Here is a 19,214-nt window from a genome sequence, read left to right on the forward strand (position 1 = left end):
ATGAGGCACGCCGCAGTGGAGGACTCCGGAAATTTTGACCATGCACCTGGGGTTCTTTAACGTGCATCTAAATCTAAGTACACGGGTGTTTTCGCATTTCGCTCCCATCGAAATGCGGCCGCCGTGGCCGGGATTCAATCCCGCAACCTCGTGCTCAGCAGCCCAACACAGAAATGGAACTATGTGACGTATATATGATGTCTAAGTTGACGTCGCCGCCGCTCTAGTCTTCTAAACACCCCTAGTGGCCTACATCACTCCGTAACGGCCTTCTCGGTGCCTGCAAATAACGCATAATGTGACATTTGTCTTAGCAGCACTTGACGCCGTTGTCTTTCGCGAATGCTATCTGTGAGGGAGCCACGAAGAGGCAAAAATAAATAAATAAATAAAATTAATAAATAGATAAAGATTCAGACTGTCTCTCCCGGTATTTCCTCCTTTCACCGAACGCTTAATCGCGCGATACCCCACTTTTCCTACATGATAAGGCGACGATCACCGCCGCGATCTCCGTCTTATGGTACGTCCACACTAGCGACAAAAACGCGCGCGACACAACGCGCGCGGCGAGCGGTGCTGTCGCGCGCGGCAAGATTCACGAAAAGCGGCAGCAACGCGCGGCAAACGTGCGAATGGGTGCGAGACCCATTTTTCGCGGCAGACGCGAAACGTCCACCAATCAGAAGCGAGCCGCTTTACGAGCCGCGCTGTTGTGGCGCCACCTGTCGCATAAGCAAAGAATCATAATCTATGGGCTCTGAGACTGAACAGTGACACGCGCGCCGTAAAATCTCAGAGGCCATTTCCAGTCAAGGGGGCTGTTTTTGTTAAGCCTTACCACACCGCCACTGAGGCGTCGACGAAGAATTCGCCTCGCAATGGAGGCGTTTTTGGAAACCGTTCGCGGATATGCGTACCTCTATGATAAATCGAGCGTCGGACAAGGAGCTGCGCGCCAACCGCTGGCACATTATGGACAGCAGTTTGGCATGACAGGTGGGGTGGGGTGGGGAAGGTGGGGAAGGTGAAGGGAAGGGAAGGTGGGGTGGTGAAGGTGGGGAAGCAGAGTGCGCGCCTGGCCCTCAGTGTCCCTGTACCGCACTCAAAACTTTCTCGTCCGCTGTCTGGCACGTCGGCGTCGCACAAGTAAAGAACAAACAAGTATTATAGTGTTCACAGTCACCAGTAGCTCCTCGTCCGTATCCGACATGCCTGAGCGTGGCCGGCAGTGGCGCAAAAAAACACAGTCACTTCCGATGGAAGACGAAATGGGCAGAACGGAGAGCGCGTTGTCGCGAGAAGTATCGAATGGAACGAGACAACGCGGGACTCCACGGGCCGCTGCCGCGTGCCGCAAAACGCGACTGTGGACTTGCCCGCACGCGTCTGCCGCGCGGTCGCTTGCCGCGTGCGGCGTGTCGCGCGCGTTTTTGTCGCTAGTGTGGGCGTACCATTACGTGCGCATCGTCGAAGACGCTTTGCGCAGCTGGAGCGAATCACTGCACCGACCGACTTTACTCCTCCAGGCCAACTGCACTAATCGCATTATATCCTTAAAATTGCCGCGCGACTGGCCGCTCGAGGCACTTTGCGTGTATCCGCGGGCTTCTTTCACGATCGGAAAAACACTTTTATGCAGCACGTATTGAGGAACAGAAAGCTGCATCGCGAGTTTTTCATATCACTCTAGAATTTTCTCATTGACACAATTCATGTAACTATAGTATTTGATAAGTTGATTAATTATGACTAATTAACTAATTATGCGGAATTAAAAAAATAGTTTGAGTGTCTCCAAGCGACGGTAAACAACCTTACCTTTGTTCTGTCCAGCTACGTGACATTTGCACATTTTTAAACTCTGGCTAAAGTTCGCTGGAAACCCTGTATAGCCACTATACCGCACAGCGGCAGTGGCACGAGTCCTTTTTATTAAGTCCTGGGCTACTAAGTGCAAAACCACGATCTGATTATGAGGCACGCCGCAGTGGAGGCTTCCGGATTAATTTTGACCACCCAGGGCTCTTCAACGGGCACCTAATGCACGGTGTACGTTTTATGCGTTGCATATTGCAATCACTCAATTCAGCTCTTGGGCGCGGCCGCGCAGCCACCATTGAGGGTATGAGTCATTGTTCATTGCTGCGCGTCTCATATGTGGGTCTATTCTCTTTTAAGTTTGCTATGTTTGTTATTAAGTTGCTTCTATTTTTATGCGTTGCATATTGCAATCACTCAGTTCAGCCCTTGGGCGCGGCCGGGCAGCCACCATTGACCTTTAGCGCAACCACGTGACGTGACGTCACGACAGCCGGAGGAAAAGCTGGGCCCCAACTCGCGCAATATGCAACGCATTCTTGGCTTAAACAAGCTAAGCCTGGCCATTTTTTTCTTTTTCATTTCGCCCTCGTCGAAATGCGGCCGCCGCGGCCGGGATTTGATCCCGCTACCTCGTGCTTAGAAGCTTAACACCAAAGCCACTAAGCAACCACGGCGGGTGCACCAGTCATGTGAGTGAAGAAAGACATGTCTCCGGAAACTCGGACTCGGTCTTGCGGACCCTCCGAAAAGCAGCAGCCTGGTACGGTCCTAAACAGACATCCCCAAGAACTTGCCACACTGCATGCCAAAAATGCCGCTGAACAAGAGTTCGATGCGTTTGGTCCACATCGGATCCGTGACCGTCAAACTAAGTGTATCGGAAAGTAGCGACCGCATTTGAAGGGAAGGGCTGGAAGCATGTTCGAAAACAATAACACACTTTGTGCATACACGTTCCGACCCTGCAACGCTACATGCGGCAGCAGCGAGCCTTCCGTTATCGACCACATATACTATCCTTGCACGCAGTTCCATTAATCTAGAACGGCGTACACGTGGACTCTTCAATCTACCACTGGACCTATTTATACTTGGGCACACCCCGCTAAATATTCTTATACTTTGGTAATGCGAATTTTATCCCTTCATTTAACCCCACAAAGCCCCCAACGCATAATATTTTATACGATCTACTTGATACCTCGAAATTCTGATTTGAGCGACGGAAGCTTATCGCAAGGCCTGCAGTAGCGTTTTTGATACGCTGGAGAGAGTTGACGATAGTTTGGCAAATAATATTACTGAATAATTATTTACTGCACTAATTAATTTTTACTCGAATAACATTTCATTGTTTTAGCATGAATTCACTGTCCATGGGCAGATATTAATGCGAACAAAATGTTTTCATTTTCTTTGATATGGAATGGTGTTCAGGCTTTCTGGGGTTCATTTCCTTAATCTCAATTGAAGTTTATATCGTTGTAACGATATAAACGTTTGTTGGCTATAGTCAGCAAAAGTTTCTTTGGAAGGTTTCTGTAGTCAAAATATACGTATTTAAGTTATTTTCATTAGTATTACCATATTCCTTTGATTACGTTTATCTCTGGCCACGAAACTTCTTTATGAGGTAGCTTATTACAGGGAACACGATGAGCAGTAGCGGGGCAGACACGGTGCAAAATTGAGGTAAAACACAGAAGCGCGCCATTCACAACTGAGGTTTAGTGGAAGAAAACAAAAATTTTGTATGCGCGCGAAGGTTGCCGAGCGAATACAGATACAAGAGAAACTACGATGACCCTTCCATGGTGCCGTCTCAATTAATTCACTCAAGAACTACAAGCAATTTCCGCTATGCCGTCGTTCGTGTCTTTGTTTGCTGGCTTCTTATGTTCTGACTAATATCAATCGGGCCCCCCCGGTTTCTCCGTGTTCTGTCTCATTTCCCTTTATTGTCTCATCTTCCCTTTATTAATTACTTCTCTCCACCTTGGGGGTTCCCGCAGAACTATTTCGTCAGTATTGGGGTCCCTTGTGAGTAATTGACTTAGATAAACGTACTTCTGCACAGAGTCCAGAGGCTGACATACGATAAGGAATTCTCGTTCCCTTGCCAGGCTATTGAACATTATCTTTGTCTTCTGCGTAATAATCTTCAACGCCACTCTTACACTTTGTTGGCTAAGGTCCTCAATAATTTGTTGCAATCGATTCCCAGTGTTTCTGAACAGGACAATGTCATCTGCAAACCGATGGCATTGTTCTGTTAGGCTAAAATAACACGCACAAAAAAAATGAGAGAGAGGGGGGGGGGGAGGGAGGGAGGGAGGGAGGGAGAGAAGCGTGTCAGGTGCGGCTGGTTGTGCGGGCTGGTATAGAATTGCATACTGACCGACGAGCAACACGCAGAAGGACGCGGAAATAAAGCAGCAGTGTGCACGGTTGGGCGAGTTGGTCAATGTCCCCATTTAAATTAGCGCAAAACAAGACGAAAAAACGGAGAGCAGCACACAAGTCAGCGCCTGTCATACGTATTTGTTTCCACGTTTTCGTCTTATTTGCGCTGCTTCAAAAAGAGATGAGAAATGAACGCATAGCAAACGCTCACTTCCAGCCAAGGTGATTTATATTCCTTATCCAGCGGTCGCACGGAAGAAAATTAAAACGAAATCAATAAAACTACGATGATATGAGCCTTCCTCTTTCACTGCCATCCTGTCCCCCTTGTGGAAGGTGTGAGAGATGGCTCCGGAGGGAGCGGATCATGAAATCGCCTTCCCCGCCGTCCCTCGCGCTGCTTGAGACAGCACAGATATGAATAATATGAACCCACTCTACGTCTACAGATGTACTGGTTGACGGTTCTGTTCTCTACCGAATAACGCAATGAAACGACAAACGCCACCCAAGTTCCCTCACACCCGCCGTGGTTGCGCAGTGGCTATGGTGTTGGGCTGCTGAGCACGAGATCGCGGGATCGAATCCCGGCCACGGCGGCCGCATTTCGATGGGGGCGAAATGCGAAAACACCCGTGTACTTAGATTTAGGTGCACGTTAAAGAACCCCAGGTGGTCAAAATTTCCGGAGTCCTCCACTACGGCGTGCCTCATAATCAGAAAGTGGTTTTGGTACATAATTTTTTTTATGTTCCCTCACTGCCACAAATATGTGCCTCCGAGCGTATCATTCCTTTAATAAAGCGAACAGCTCTCTGTCTATAGACTTGTTCGGCTATTCGCTTACACTGAAAATCACCCTTGACGTTTTTTGCACTATATTTTTTGTCTAATATATGTCCTTTTAGCGACAAATATGTGATTCACCAACATCGCTGTCTCGTTTCGACCCGTCGCCAACTTGCAGCGGGCGGGAACCGGCGCGGAAGCGACACCCGTGACGTATGCCTTGCCGAGCTGATGACGCAAGCAGGGCGGTGTGAGTGCCCGGCTGAAAGCCTCTGTTCAGTGGAAACAATGCGTCGCCAAGTCTTATCGGAGAGGGCGTACGCCCCCCCACCCTCCGCCCCGCAGGGGAGACGAAATCTCCGGGAAGATAGCAGGCCTGCCTCCCCGGCAGCTTCCTCGGCAAATAGGCGTGTCGCGGTAGAAAAACAATGCACCACAAACAATGCAGTGTTTGTTGGTGCCCGATGTCGCAATATCTGTCTTTTAAAGCGAGCGCACCCACACCGTGGCTGCTTTTCAACTGGAGCGCCGTGCGACGCGCCAGTTTCCTTTAGACTAAGGACGCAGGAATTATATGTCCAAATTTTTAGCATTTGATTAACCACTTCACGAAAGCTTCGCTTCACATAGATTCCAGGATGTGCTTTGCATCTTCATAGTTTGTCCTCTTTTCTTTTTTTTTTTTCACCGGTATACATTGCTAGCAAAAAAACTTTCCAGATCAGCGGGCGCGCATGGTGACTTCCCGTCTCATATGTCGCCCTGGCACACAGTTTTCTTTGCTCTGCGGCACAAGGCGTCGCAGCCTCTCTTGTATGTTTTTGGTTAGCATTATGAGTGTCAAAGTGGGAGAAAAAAACTGTGTGTGAAGTGTGGGATATATATAGCCATAAGTTTCAATCTTACCATCAAGTCGAAATAACGTAACTAGCTTGCATTAAACCCAGTTTAACGAAGCTTTACCAGAAATACGTGAGTGAAAAGAGCTGTGATTTCTTTCTAATTTTGACGCAGACGGGTTTTTCTTCGAGCGCGAGCTCTAACGCTATCGCGTTAAAACATCTAGCCACCCTAAAGACGGCCCTAGCTTTATTTTCACGAGGCTGCACGCCGCGCCCATGCACTGAACAAAAGACTCAGCAGTCGCTAGCGTTATTACGTACCAGATGGCGCTAGAAGCGGAGGACAATTAAAGCCCCTTGGGCTTTAAGGACAATGCGAGCGCAGCCTCCATCGACAGCCTCCGCGCGCAATGGCAAGCCGCGCTGCTCAGCTCGAACCTCGAAGACCAACTCTGGGCAGTCCAGCGGGCCAAGGAAGCCACCGAGAGGCAAGAACTCTTGGCCGTAACCTCGGCGGGCGCCCCAGCCCGCTAACTCGCCGGACGCGAATTGTTCTGATTCGGAATAAAGTTTTCTCACTTCCTCACGCGAGAAAGGCTGGGTTGGAGCTTCTTCATACCTTGTCGACGTTGTCGTTCTTTGTGGCGGTGTTTCTGCACATACCAAGCTTCGGAAAGAAACAAGGAACAGGTGCTGTTCTTTCCGTGCTCAAGCACTGCCACGACGAATGCAACAGCCCGCCACTCAACGTCACTAATGTCGAGTGCTTGTTGCATGAACGCTGTCTGCGAACAAAAAGTGTATGTTTTTATTTTTATTTTGCTGTCTCTGCCTTTTATTCACGAGGACTGCAATTGGTTTTTCTTTCTTCTCCTCTTTCAACCCCCTTTCCGGCTTACCCAGTGCAAGGTAGCCTACCGGGCTTAGCCTGGTTAACCTCCTTACCTTTCCCTTGTGACATTTCTCTCTCTCTCTCTGTCCCTCTTAGAAAGATGTTCATTTGGGGCGACATATGACGTCTAGTCGGGTAGGACTTCGACGTTATCTTCTGTGGAGTGCAGGCAGGCGTCCAACTTGACACACATGTTTGTTTCCTTTGTCTGTTTTGTAAGAAACTTTCTAAATGGTTAGTTCCTTACACTTACCCGCCGTGGTTGCTCAGTGGCTATGGTGTTAGGCTGCTGAGCACGAGGCCGCGGGATCGAATCCCGGCCACGGCGGCCGCATTTCGATGGGGGCGAAATGCGAAAACACCCATGTGCTTAGAATTAGGGGCACGTTAAAGAACCCCAGGTGTTCGAAATTTCCGGAGTCCTCCACTACGGCGTGCCTCATAATCAGAAAGTGGTTTTGGCACGTTAAACCCCATAATTAATTAGTTTCTTACACTTCAGTGAAAGTACCTGCAACTTGTAGTGAAGAACAAAACCCCATTACTGCAGAATCTGATCGTCTGGGTAGTCAATGTATACTGTCCTGTCGGAACCAGACGACAACTTTATATTTTCTTGCCAAACCAAAGCTTCCAAGAAGTCCTATTCTGTGGGCGCGATCTACTTTGGTATAGGAAAATAAATTTTAGAGCGAGTGAGAAAGAAGAGCGAGAGCAACTGGACCTATTTGCCCCGGGCTGCCCGCCGAATGTGTCATCTTCACAACATTCTTCATTTCGAGGCCAGTCAAATGAACAAGAATGAAAGCCTCGACCCGTCGTCTTCAAGGCAGTGCGGTACGACGGTACGCGAGACACGTACGCTCCGCCATGTCGCGTCATATTCTGTGCTTCGCCGTCACCGTGTGAAGTTGGGCGCCGGCCACATTTCTGCCTCGTCGCAAACAACGAAATTTCATGAGAGCACAATTCCGGGAAAGTTGGTAATCCATTACTCAAGTATCATTGCGCAACAAAGAAGACACGGACGTAAGAGAAGAAGAACACACACCAAGCGCAAACTTTCAACTAAATGTATTGTGCATGCTGAATCGATTTCTGAAACTGCTGAAACAACTGAAACCGATTCAGTGGCACAATAAATTGAGTTGAAAGCTTGCGCTTGGTGTATGTTCTTCTTCTTTTACGTCCGTGTCTATTCTGTTGTGCAATAATACTTTAGTAAGGTAATGTAATTTTTTCAAGTGGTCTCTTCGGTCCGACGGAATACCCCGCTTGCAAACTACCAGGCACGTCTTTATATAGGCAGCTGACATAAGGCGAGCTTAGTGCAGACGGGGACGTAGTGGTTATTTGCGTAAGCTCACTTTTTGGTGTTTTAACGGTGTGACCCTCACGCAGCACGCGCAACCAGTATTGTGTGAGCCCAATATTCTGCTCAGCGAGCAAGCAGACAGCACAACAGTAAATGAGAGGGAGATATAGAGAGAGAGCGTAACGAAAGCAAACCTATGGTACGCTGCCCTGTTGTGGGGCAGTATATTATTATCCATTGGTAGGGTGGCCGCGACGTGGCTGGGTTTCCCATCGTTGCCGACTGTCGGTTCGACTAAATCCCCTCTATCCACGTGCCACCGCCGCTTTCGGCGGTGGCGCTTGGATGGATGGGCTTTAGGTTCGACTGCCGCAACGGCACACCATTTACCGGCTTCCCGGTTCTCCTTAAATTGATGCTTAACTTTCATCGCTGTCGCTACGTCGGGCATTCACACCTATAGCAAACAACTTAGTTGTCACAAGTACGTGCATTCCTTGGTTGGTTGTTAACAACTTTATTTATAGTCCTGCAGAGCTTTCGCCGACGGGGCCTTTCCTAGTTCCTCAAATTTAACTGTTTACTGGTGCGACACTGCCGTGTTATCCCAAGCTGCGAGACTGAGCAGTCCATTCCTGTACCTTTATTACAGCGAAGCTTTCTTGCCGAGTTCCAGGCACATTTCTTTATCTGGCCTTTAACTCCGAACGCCCCGGATGCATATGCTTCGACGAGCGGCGCATGGAATACCCTTTCTCGCGGGCAAGCCAGCCCGTTGAGACGCTCGGCTCATTTCGATCCGCAGTTGCACTAGAAGAAACCGAGGCACCATAAACACCACGAATGCAACACAGCACTATAGATACACCACTAAAGAATAAACAAATAGTATATGTGTGTTTTACTGCTCGTAAATGTTTGGCATATAATACCCAGCCTGTCTGTTACTCACTACATATAAGTTCATTTCTTCGTATAGCATGCTGCGCTTTAATACTAATACTAACCACACTTCTTATCACACACGCATACTTCATGAGCCAATCACATTAAGAATGCTTCGCTTTGCGTAGATGTCAACTGGAGTTAAGTCTTCCTGGTCTTTTTTTAATTTTCTTTAGTGCTTTTTTTTTTCGGCTGAGGTTTCTAATACTCAACTTCTGCTTCCCTCCGATTCGTCTTCTCGGTGGCCTCCCACCGCTGGAGCTGACTGGGTCAGCTGACACGACAAGTTTGCGGCCAACGCGAGCGAAATGGACGCAGTATTCGTATACTTTTGCCAACCACACAAACCTGGACTACGGAAATAATGGTCCAGCGGGCTACTTGCTTTATCCGCTGGTGTTCTTTAAATGAAAACATGCATGTAACTCGCATATAACATTTTTAATACAATAAATTAAAATAAAGTAAATAACGTGAAAATTCAATGTAACACGCATTACGTTTTCACCGCATTTCGAATAGACTGGCCCGAAAGGACAGTCCGGCGCATGAGACACTCTCTCTTTTCAGGTGGTGATGAGCTTCATACCCGAGCTGACCGAGACGTGGACCAGCGTCGCGATCAACGGAAACGAGTCGTACCGTATCCTTACTGAAGCTGCGCTAGGACGCTATTGGAAACTTAAGTTTATTTTTCGAACGACCGACCATCGAAAACAATTTGTTCCATAATTCTTGCCTTTGCGAATAACCACATGTCACTGATGGGATTAAAAAACCTGGTGCAATTTTTTTTATCGTGTCAGAAAAAAATTCCTCATTGTCGAACCATAACGAGTGCAATATCTAGGCCACTGATCTGATGTTTTCTGAGTCACAGTCCCACCTGCCTTCCTGCATGTAGTTATCTCTGTGTCTCTATCTCTAGAGTCAAGGTAATGTTTTATAGCTCACTCGCACTGCCGAGTTTGTTTTTTTGAGGCCGCTGCTTTGTGCTATCAATTAGCATTTTTATTTCGGTTCTTAGTTGCTTGAGTTGCTTAACGGTGCTGTTGGCTGAGTTCCATTGCCTTGTCGAAGTACACATTTCATGGTTTTACTTTTGTGATTTTTAATAACGGTTCTTTGAACTGTAATCGTTGAAATGATGAAAATCTAAACATCGAGAGGAGCATGTAACTGCTGCTGCGCATGCAAATCGGGGCTCTTCCTGCGCCTGCAAGCATCTGCCTGTGCTATATCAGAGGTACTTGTTGCTTTGGCATTCAATTCAAATAATGTTTTAATATTTTAATATTTTAATATTCTTATATTTTATTATTTTAATATTTTATTATTTTAATAACTAACGGCTCTGCTTCTCATCATTCCCTCTCCGCGTATGCGTTTCGCCTGCCGTGTTCCTTATCACTAATTCCTACTTCCCGTGAGCTGTGATTGGGAGCACTGGTGGACGTGACTTCGACTTCTTTCGCGAGGAAGTCGAAGTAGGCAGAGGCAGGCACACAAAATGCCTTTCGGCATGGCCAGTGCGAGCGGTGTTTCAGTTTCGGAGTACAGTTGCCTTCGACGTTCTGAAGAGAAATAGAGACATAGACTTTATTTACTATAGAAAAGCAGAGGTTGGTCCAAGCAGGCACATACACGTGTGTTATCGTTCCTTTTTTATTTTTTCTTCTTTTTTTTGTGCGAAGCGTTCAAAAGTTGGCGCCCGTCTTGCCCTTGTTCGTGGCTAATAAAGCCATCCTTCCACAGAAGCAGGGTGGTCAGACACGTGGGCGACAGCGCCCTTCGTTGAAGTGACCTGCGTGTTAATGTCTGTTTGCGTTGCTCGACCAATCGCTGTAGCCAAACGCCAGCCGCCCAACAACAAGCTTTCTTAATAGCGCGTAGTATGGTGCGCGAGGCGCCCCTGCTATCTACACAAGCCAGAGGAAAGAAGACGACGCGCAGCTGATTAACAGCAGGCGTCCTAATTGAGGCAAGTTACACGTGTACAGAAGGTCGCATCAAATCAGCGGAGATATTTGACCCAGGGGAAGAAAACAATGGCCGATAACGGTAGGCGCCAGCACCGATAGCTCGCTTTGTTTCTCGACCGGCGGACATAGATGAATTGGGAAGCAAGATAAGCGATGTAAAAAACATAACAGCAGATCACTTTTCAGTGGCTTTTCAATGTCGCTGGGCTCGCGATTCGAAACTGACAACGTACGTTCACTTCAGACGCCCACCCATATTGCTGTCCCGCGTGAATCGGAAGACATTCGCCTGTATCGCATTGACATTTGCAAGTGTATTTCCTCTTCCAGGGCTCACAATACGAGCCATGGCGCCATAGGCTTGATGGGATGATGTTTGTTCAACTAGACGATCGCCCGCTTGCATAGCAGTCTGTTCTGGGAGCCTTGAGTGCGTGTGCGCGGCGTGCAACCAGATCGCTCGTGATGTTTCTTTGTTTGTGTATTTGGGGAAGTTACCTTGACTCCCGTGTTTCTTTCTGGAAGTTACCTTGACTCTATTGGCTGTGCCAACGCTTTCCACGCCTCGACCCTGTAGGCAATGAGCGTAAGTGCATAGATAGCGAATGGGTACAATGTTAGCCGGCTACACACACTACGTGCATTTCATCTCTGCTAATCTTCATCGTCTCGCTTTCTTTCTTTCTTTCCGCGCCGCACCCCATCGCACTATACGCGGAATTGTGCGCGTCTACTACTGCAGCCGATTTCACAGACTTTTCTTAATAAAAATGTTGCCCTTTTCCTTCCGCTCGATTGTATTATTGCATTATGGTTGCAAATTATGCAAATTATGGTCGGTGTTTGCACTGGTTCCTGGAGCCGCTTGTCTTAAGCCTCTCGTGTGTCATATGTGCCTCCAAGACGCGTAATGAAGTTAAAATTTACTCACAATAGATTGTACTGGTTTGTGTTATCTTGTCTGAGGCCTCTGACGCGTCAGTTGTTTAAAAATGCAATAAAAATAAACAGCGGGAAGTGGCGCAAACGTATGTGCCCATGTCTCAGAGGCAAGCTGTCATTTTTCTAGTGTTTGCTAGACGGCGCCACGATCGGCGCAAGTTTGTCAGCGTGCACGTGAAAAGGCGATCGATGAGCGAAAGCCCGTATACGTCAGCGGCACCCGCGTGCAAGAGACTCCTGAAATTGCTATCGCAAGCTCTTTCAGACGCAGTTTTACGCGAAAAATCGCTTTAGCTTCCCCCCACCGTCCCCCATGGGCTTATGAGGATCAGCAGGGCTCAGCTCCACCGGTCAACCTCCCCGCTCCTTCCTCTTCAACGATTTCTCTCTTTCTATCTGCTTATGTTTTTTTTTGCAGCTTAATAACTACGTTTTGTATCATTTAGTCTGTTTTCTCTAGCCACTGCTGGCGTGTGGTCGTACACTTGCCGTACATTGCCGTCTTAGCCGCCAAAGTAGACAGGCTTCAATATCGGACAAAATTTGAATGCACCCTGTAATCAGTCACGTAGCAATCATGTCAGAAAAAAAATTACAGTTACGTATGTTGCCCTAATTAAACTAGCGCACATTTCTCAAGTCCCGGGCTTATTCCCTATGGTGCAGATTTAGCGCCCTGAAGCCGTGTCAGATGCGGAATTAGAGAACACTGGACACGGTAGGCTGACCTGCTTCATCATTCTGCCTCCAAGTCCACGCGTTGTTAAACATGACATGATTTTCCGCCAACTAGTCCTCACTGAAACTCTTTACTGGAGCATGGCTTAGACAAATGCGACCGCGCAGAGTATACATGCAGGAGGAAAAGTTTTCTCTGAAGTAGCTACGGGGGCTCAACAGATACAACGTTCTGCCTCTGACTGCGCGTTTGCGGGTTTGACTCCTGACCTCGTCGAGAGAGAGAGAGAGAAAAGAATACAGAGAAAGGCAGGGAGGTTAACCAGAGATAGTTCCGGTTACATGCGGGGGGATTGCGATAGCGTTCGTGCGCTGATTCTGAGGTTACTATGGCGTAACGGATGAGCGTAATGCTCCGCAAAGCTGTAGTGTAACGTTACAGATGGCCAGTGTCTAATATTCCTTCTAGGTCGAAAGAAGGCTCGAGTTGGTGATATCTTTTACCAGCAATCTGGACTAGCTACTTTTTCTTCAGGATGTATGTTGCCACAGGTTTGTAAATCGTCTTGTTGAGGCGGGGACTCAGCTGCACTGCCGTGCCCCGAGCCCAGAAACTGCGTAACTGCTTCCAAATGAGCCGGTGAGCCGGGTCATGCTTGGCGCCCTTATCTTGAGCAATCGTCACCACTCGTCAACACTGCAGCAAGCACGGCTGCAGAATGGGTAGCAGCGGGCGCAGGCAGGTATAGGCAGCAAGACAGTAGCGTAACGTATTACATACCACGTGTCTGGTGATGGCAGCAGCATCCCTTTTGCCAGTCATCCTTCAAGTGAAGGCTATTTACCAAAGGACGCCGAGTAAGCGACACTTAATTAACGGCGCAAACTCCAAGCTGGGACGCATCGTTCGTCCTGCGTTTCTTTTTGCCTCGTTTCGAGCTGCAGAAAAAGAAAAAGAAAAGCCAGAACACTGTCCATGTGTAGCTTTTGAGCCGTTGGACCCCATCGGCCATATTGGTCCTTCCTTGACTCTGCGCGCGCGGTTCACAACCTGAGCCTGCTGCTGGAGCCGGGCCACCCCGTGGTGCGCGTTCGTGCTCGGGGCCCGTTCATCTCCGAGGAGCTCGGCAACCTGTCCGGCCTGTGGACCGTGTTCACGCTCGAGGGCAGCGCAGAGCCTCCGGTCCGAGTGCCCACCGCGCCGCCGCCACTGCAGCCGACGCCAGTGCAGTGGGAGCACCTGTTTCCTCTGCCCAGGGACTCCGTCGCTCAGCGGCAGCCCCTGTGAGTGTATACAGATCGCAGAGCCGCACTTATCTGGAGTGAACTATTCTGGAATGCCGACCTCATAAGCCGTCGCCGCAGAGGGCGACGAAATCACTGTTACAGTTCATTCTTTCTTTAAGGATAACGGACCTGCAGAAATGGCTTTAGCGTGAATTTGTGTTTAGTGTACTGCGCGTGATACCATAATGTGATAGTGTGCAGTGATTTCGACTGGCTACGTTTGCGGTAATGTGAACGACTGTTATCAGCTTTCGTTAGCTGAGTCTATCGGTGTATACATTGATGATTGGTTCCGGACCGTTCTTGATCAGTGCTCTAAACCGATTCAGATATCTCATAAACCACACATAAAAATATAATGTACAAGGTGCCCGTTCCATCACAACGAGACAGTCACCTATTTTAGACGTTTTCTGCAGATGCAGTTGCTGATGGAAAACAAGTCTTGCTGCTTAGAGTTCTTTCACTGGACCTTATGTAGTCACTCAAGTCCTTAACCTATAGAGTGGCTTAACGTCCAGGTTTAGCGGTGGGGACACATTTCACAGTTGCAGCGGTGCTGCATTTTGTCCCGATTCTGTGGCCCAGCCGGCGCTGACGCGTTGGGTGTACCGCTGATAATTGCAGCGAACTGTCGTAACTCTGATTGTATAGACAACGACAAGGAAGTCTTTTATGAAACAGGAAGTGTCACCCTACAAATCATTGAATAAAATAGTGCCAATATTTTGTCGAATAATTTAGCACCATCATCACAGCCAAAGGATGAAGTCGCTAAAAAATAATAATAAATAAAGGACTAAGATATAGGCATCAGCACAAGGTAAAATTTCTACGAAAAATTAAAGAAAAATTGAATACCACGCTATCCAATTAGCTAAATCGGATGCCAGGCTCTCCAAATGAAGCAGCCCTCCTTGTAAACGATTATAGATAACCTGCTAATTTATGCATTCCTGGGTCTTGCCAAACCCCCATCTGAGACGCTTCGGTAATCGTGCGTGTATACGGTAATCGCGGTGCATGCTGATGAGAGAGATGTTAATTTGTTCAGAGTGAAGTCGCCGCGGTCATAGGCTTGGTCGATCTGCGAGGAATGTGCATGACGATGATCGCAGCGCACGCCGCCGCTAAGCTAGCAAGCGTTTTTGGCATCTGATTCGCAGTATAATGTTGCCGCTCTTAAGCGACAACTTTGGCTCACAATGCGCTCGAGAGGAAATGCTATGTACAATCCATGTTCGCTGTAAATCTATGATCGCCGTTGTAGAGAGAAATTCACGAAAAGAACACTGAGCGTCGGTTTTGAAGGGGCACGAAACTAAGAAAAACAGGTACTGGTTCCTCAAAAGAAATTAAGCCCTTCACCGCTCAACAAGACTCAGTTCCCGTCCTGCTATGGAAACCGCTACAACTGCCTTCATTGGACATTTAGTCCACCATCTGCTAACTTTCTGGCTAGCTGAGGTGGTAATGTAAAGCAAGGTCAAAATAATCGGCAACTTGAAGTGCTGGTACAGAAATTAACTTGTATGACTTCTGTAAATCCTCAAGTCGGGTTCGCTAAATTTCGTGCCACCTTTACATATGTGGATACCAATTTTCTCTTTATGGGAGCGTTCTGCGCCTTGCCCGTAGAGCTCATTTGGTCCAAAAAATTGCTTAAAGCTCGAGCTCGCCGTTTAAGCACCCGCCGTGGTGGCGTACAGTGGCTTTGGCGTTGCGCTGCTACATGCCCGCGAGGGCGTGGGATCAAATCCCGGTCGCTTTGGCCGCATTTCCATGGGGGTGAAATGCAATGCATTGGGGACACGTTAAAGATTTCCTGGTGGTCAAATTTATTTCGGAGTCCTCCGCTACGGCGTGCCTTATAATCATATCGTGATTTTGGCACGTAAGACCCTAGAATTCAATTCAAGCTCGTCATGTAAGCGTCGTATGGGGAATACTCCATGGTCATTTGAGTGTCTCTTTGGGGTGTTGTTTCACTGTGTGCGGCGGCTGCATCTCTTAAATCATCTTCAGTTGCTTGCACTCTCGCATTAGGGGATGGACATTTAGTTTGACTGCATTTGCGCGAGCGTGGCCTAACGCATGTGGCTGCAATCGCTGGCGAGCCAACAATGAAAGGTTTCAACACCATCGCGGCTTCGCCACGCAACCTTGAGCCTGCGCGCTCTTCTCTTGTTTGGTAATCACGCATAGAACTTCCCAATGCATCTTTCAGTCCTATGAGTGTTCATTACGATGAGATACGGAATGAATAATTAATTAGTTTTCAGATATCAACTCTTTTAGTGGGATGGAGCTCTTCAGAGCGGGACGACTACTTATAAATCTTATGCACATCCAACGAATATATTGGAATCTATGTGAAGCGAAGCTCTCGTAGAGTAGTTGATCAAATGCTATAAGTTTGCCCATTTCGTTCCTGCGTCCTTGGCGTGAAGGCAACTGGCGCGCGCTCACGTGATCTCGCGCAGCTGTGCACGCTATACGCACATGCTACACACGTAGCGATCGCCTCAAGTAGCTAGTTGCCGTTGGCATGATAGAAATATCATCATGACATAATGGTGATTAACGTGCGATGAGCGCGGGATGCCGTGTCCGAAAGCCGCCTTTGGCAAATCTTTGTCAAAGGCTGTTTTATTATCCTCGGCGGGTTGTTGTTACGTAGTTAAGTTTTGCCACGTCATTCATTCTTCATTCAGAAAACTTTATTGTAGTTCTGAAGCCCGGTCTTTTCAGACTGAGGAGGGCCGCGCGTCCACGTCGGCACCGTAAGGCCGAGCCTTATGGCGCCATCGTGGACCCTCTTGACATCCCGCAGTTGATCTTGATATGAAGAGCTTGACAGCAGCTTGTCTCAGTAAGACCATTTTTCTTCGGCGTCGACGAGAGTCGCGGGACAGCCCGCCAACATGTGTCTGATGTCGATGATGCCATTGCACGCGTTACATTCTTTGCTAATTTCTCTTTCGGGGTGGATTTTATATACGAAATTCGGAGTGGGGTACGTCCCGGTTTGCAGCAAACGTAGCGTGACTGCCTGAGCCCTGTTCAACTTTACGTGTGGCAGTGGGAATTGCCTACGCCCCAAGTAGTAGTATTTAGTGATGTCGTTGTAAGTTAGTAAATTAGCTTTATGCTCCCCGGAATGGTAGTGGGCGTGGGTTCGGTTCTGACCGGCACGTCAAGCAAGTCCTCGTGCCAGGCCGTTCGTCACCTCGTTGAGGTTGAGCCGAGTCTCGTCCACTTGTCTCATATGTGCAGGAAACCGTCGTATTTCAGTTTTGATAGTTTCGGCCTTGTCGATAATCTTAGCCGCAGTCCCAGCGAAATAGCCTTTGTCAAAGCTCTGAATTGCTGCTTTGGAATCGCTATAAATGAAATACCATTTACGGTTTCTGATGGCTAAAATTATCGCAGCTTGCTCCGTCACTGTGGAATTCTTAGTGAAGATGATGACGGCGCTACGTGATGTCTCTCGTGAAGGCGGCAGTCGGCAAAAGAACGCGACACGCAAGCCCTCATTCTCTTCTCAGTTGCTTAGTTTGCACTCATACGCCATCAACACTGACACCCCGCGTCGAATCACGCGAAACGTACACACCCCAGCAACTGAAGGCCGCCTTTCGCAAAATAGGGGACTCGTACAAACAGCTACCGGAACGTTGGCCAGCATGTCTGAGGCACTCCACCTGGCTCATCCGCACAGAGTGTTTCCATCTATCCGTCTTGTACATCTATGAATTTTTAGTAAATGCCAATATACGAACTGAAATAGAGATTATAGACGATGTAAATGTCGAGACGATGTAAATGTAAAAACATACAGCCCACTGCATTATCCGTTCTTCTATACGTGTATGATCAAAGTTACTCGACTTCGCAGCGGAAAGACACATGCCAGCAGAGCGGTTAATTAAGTCCTATACTCCGCTGTTGTGAGCAACCGACGTGGACTAATGTCAACTCTACCGGGGCGCGTGTCGAACCCTTATCCCTCAATATTATCTACAGTATGAGGGATGCATTTCGAAGACATTATCTTCCTTGGCTAGTTACAACCACTTTTTCGTATCGGGTATGTTTGTTTCCAACCTCTGTTTCTAGCCTCTTTCTTGGGCCGATCCCAGAGATAGTGTAGTCTAAAAATGTGACAGATGATGGTAATGAACCATATAATTTAACCTGAGAGTCGGGCGGATGATGGCTATGATGGTGAGGAAATAATGATAACCAATATATTTATTTTGTTGCTGCTGTAGTTGGCGATGATGGTGATAATTGATGAGAAAGTTGGAAGGTAATTCAAACTCTTGTTGACGTCGATCAAACGTTGTCGCTGCAACGCGGCTCTCACATTAAATCATGCTATTCATGCTTTTCATTCTCAACATCATGGAGGAAGGAAAGACTAGGGAGAAGTCATACTCAGTTCGCGCGCTAGGGTCAAAGTGCGTAGGAAGTGAGCCGTTGGGCGGATCACTATATACAGCGCGCGGACGTCCGCGCAGCCCGGCGTGGTTGCTCGCCGAAGGCGAGAAATGTAAACAAGAAAGGAGAATCTGCCACAACAAGATGGTGGAGTGACGCCAACTTAGCGCTTCACGGAGGCTTCACAAAGAGTGACGTCAGGGCCTTTCCTCAGTTTTTTTCCTTCCTCCATACTCACCGTCAACTCGGCCCGGAAGGCAGTTTCTTTCATCGGCTTCAACTAGAGGTTGCACACCCCGTACCCATTTCCGTACCTGGAGTGGTCAAGAACCCCTATGGCAGCGACCACTTCCCAATTATGGTAAACCCAACAAAAGAAGATGCATGCTCGTCACATTTCCCTTGATGGAACCTCGAATCAGCGAACTGGGAGCAGTTTCGAGAACTCCTATAATTAGGCGGGGACGACATTTCTGATTTCAATGTAGACGATGCTGTGGCATACCTAACAGGTTTTTTTTTGTGATGCTGCAACAAAATGTATTAAACAAACTAACGGACTGGCAAGGAACCGTCGCATACCATGGTGGAAGGACGAATTTGGTGGAAGGACACACACAAACTTTCTTTGTCTGTATACCAGCTATCGCAAAGACCGTGACGAGGTGAATGCCTCGTCTGACGAGGTATCAATAGTTGCCGACAAGTCAGTAGCTTGCCAGCAATTGAGTAGCTTGCCAACAAGTCAGTAGCTTGTCAACAAGTCTCCTTTCAGACTCCTCTTGAAGCAGCGTCTGTTCGGGCAATTCTTTTCAGCAAGTTGGTAACTGTATGTTCCATTTATATACCGCCGTATCATCATCTCGTGAAAA

General features: G+C 48.0%; 1 protein-coding gene across 1 annotated transcript in view; it reads left to right on the forward strand.

Annotated features, from left to right (window-relative positions):
* The window catches only part of LOC135909713 (P protein-like), a 309,452-nt gene that overhangs the window by 3,253 nt on the left and 286,985 nt on the right, over nucleotides 1-19,214 (forward strand). Inside the window, exons 2-3 of the mRNA XM_070535353.1 lie at nucleotides 9,581-9,653; nucleotides 13,656-13,896. Of these exons, the coding sequence (XP_070391454.1) occupies nucleotides 9,581-9,653; nucleotides 13,656-13,896 (314 nt within the window). The remainder of the gene's footprint in view (nucleotides 1-9,580; nucleotides 9,654-13,655; nucleotides 13,897-19,214) is intronic.

This window comes from Dermacentor albipictus, chromosome 3 (genome assembly GCF_038994185.2).
Source record: "Dermacentor albipictus isolate Rhodes 1998 colony chromosome 3, USDA_Dalb.pri_finalv2, whole genome shotgun sequence".
Classification (NCBI taxonomy): Eukaryota; Metazoa; Arthropoda; class Arachnida; order Ixodida; family Ixodidae; genus Dermacentor; species Dermacentor albipictus.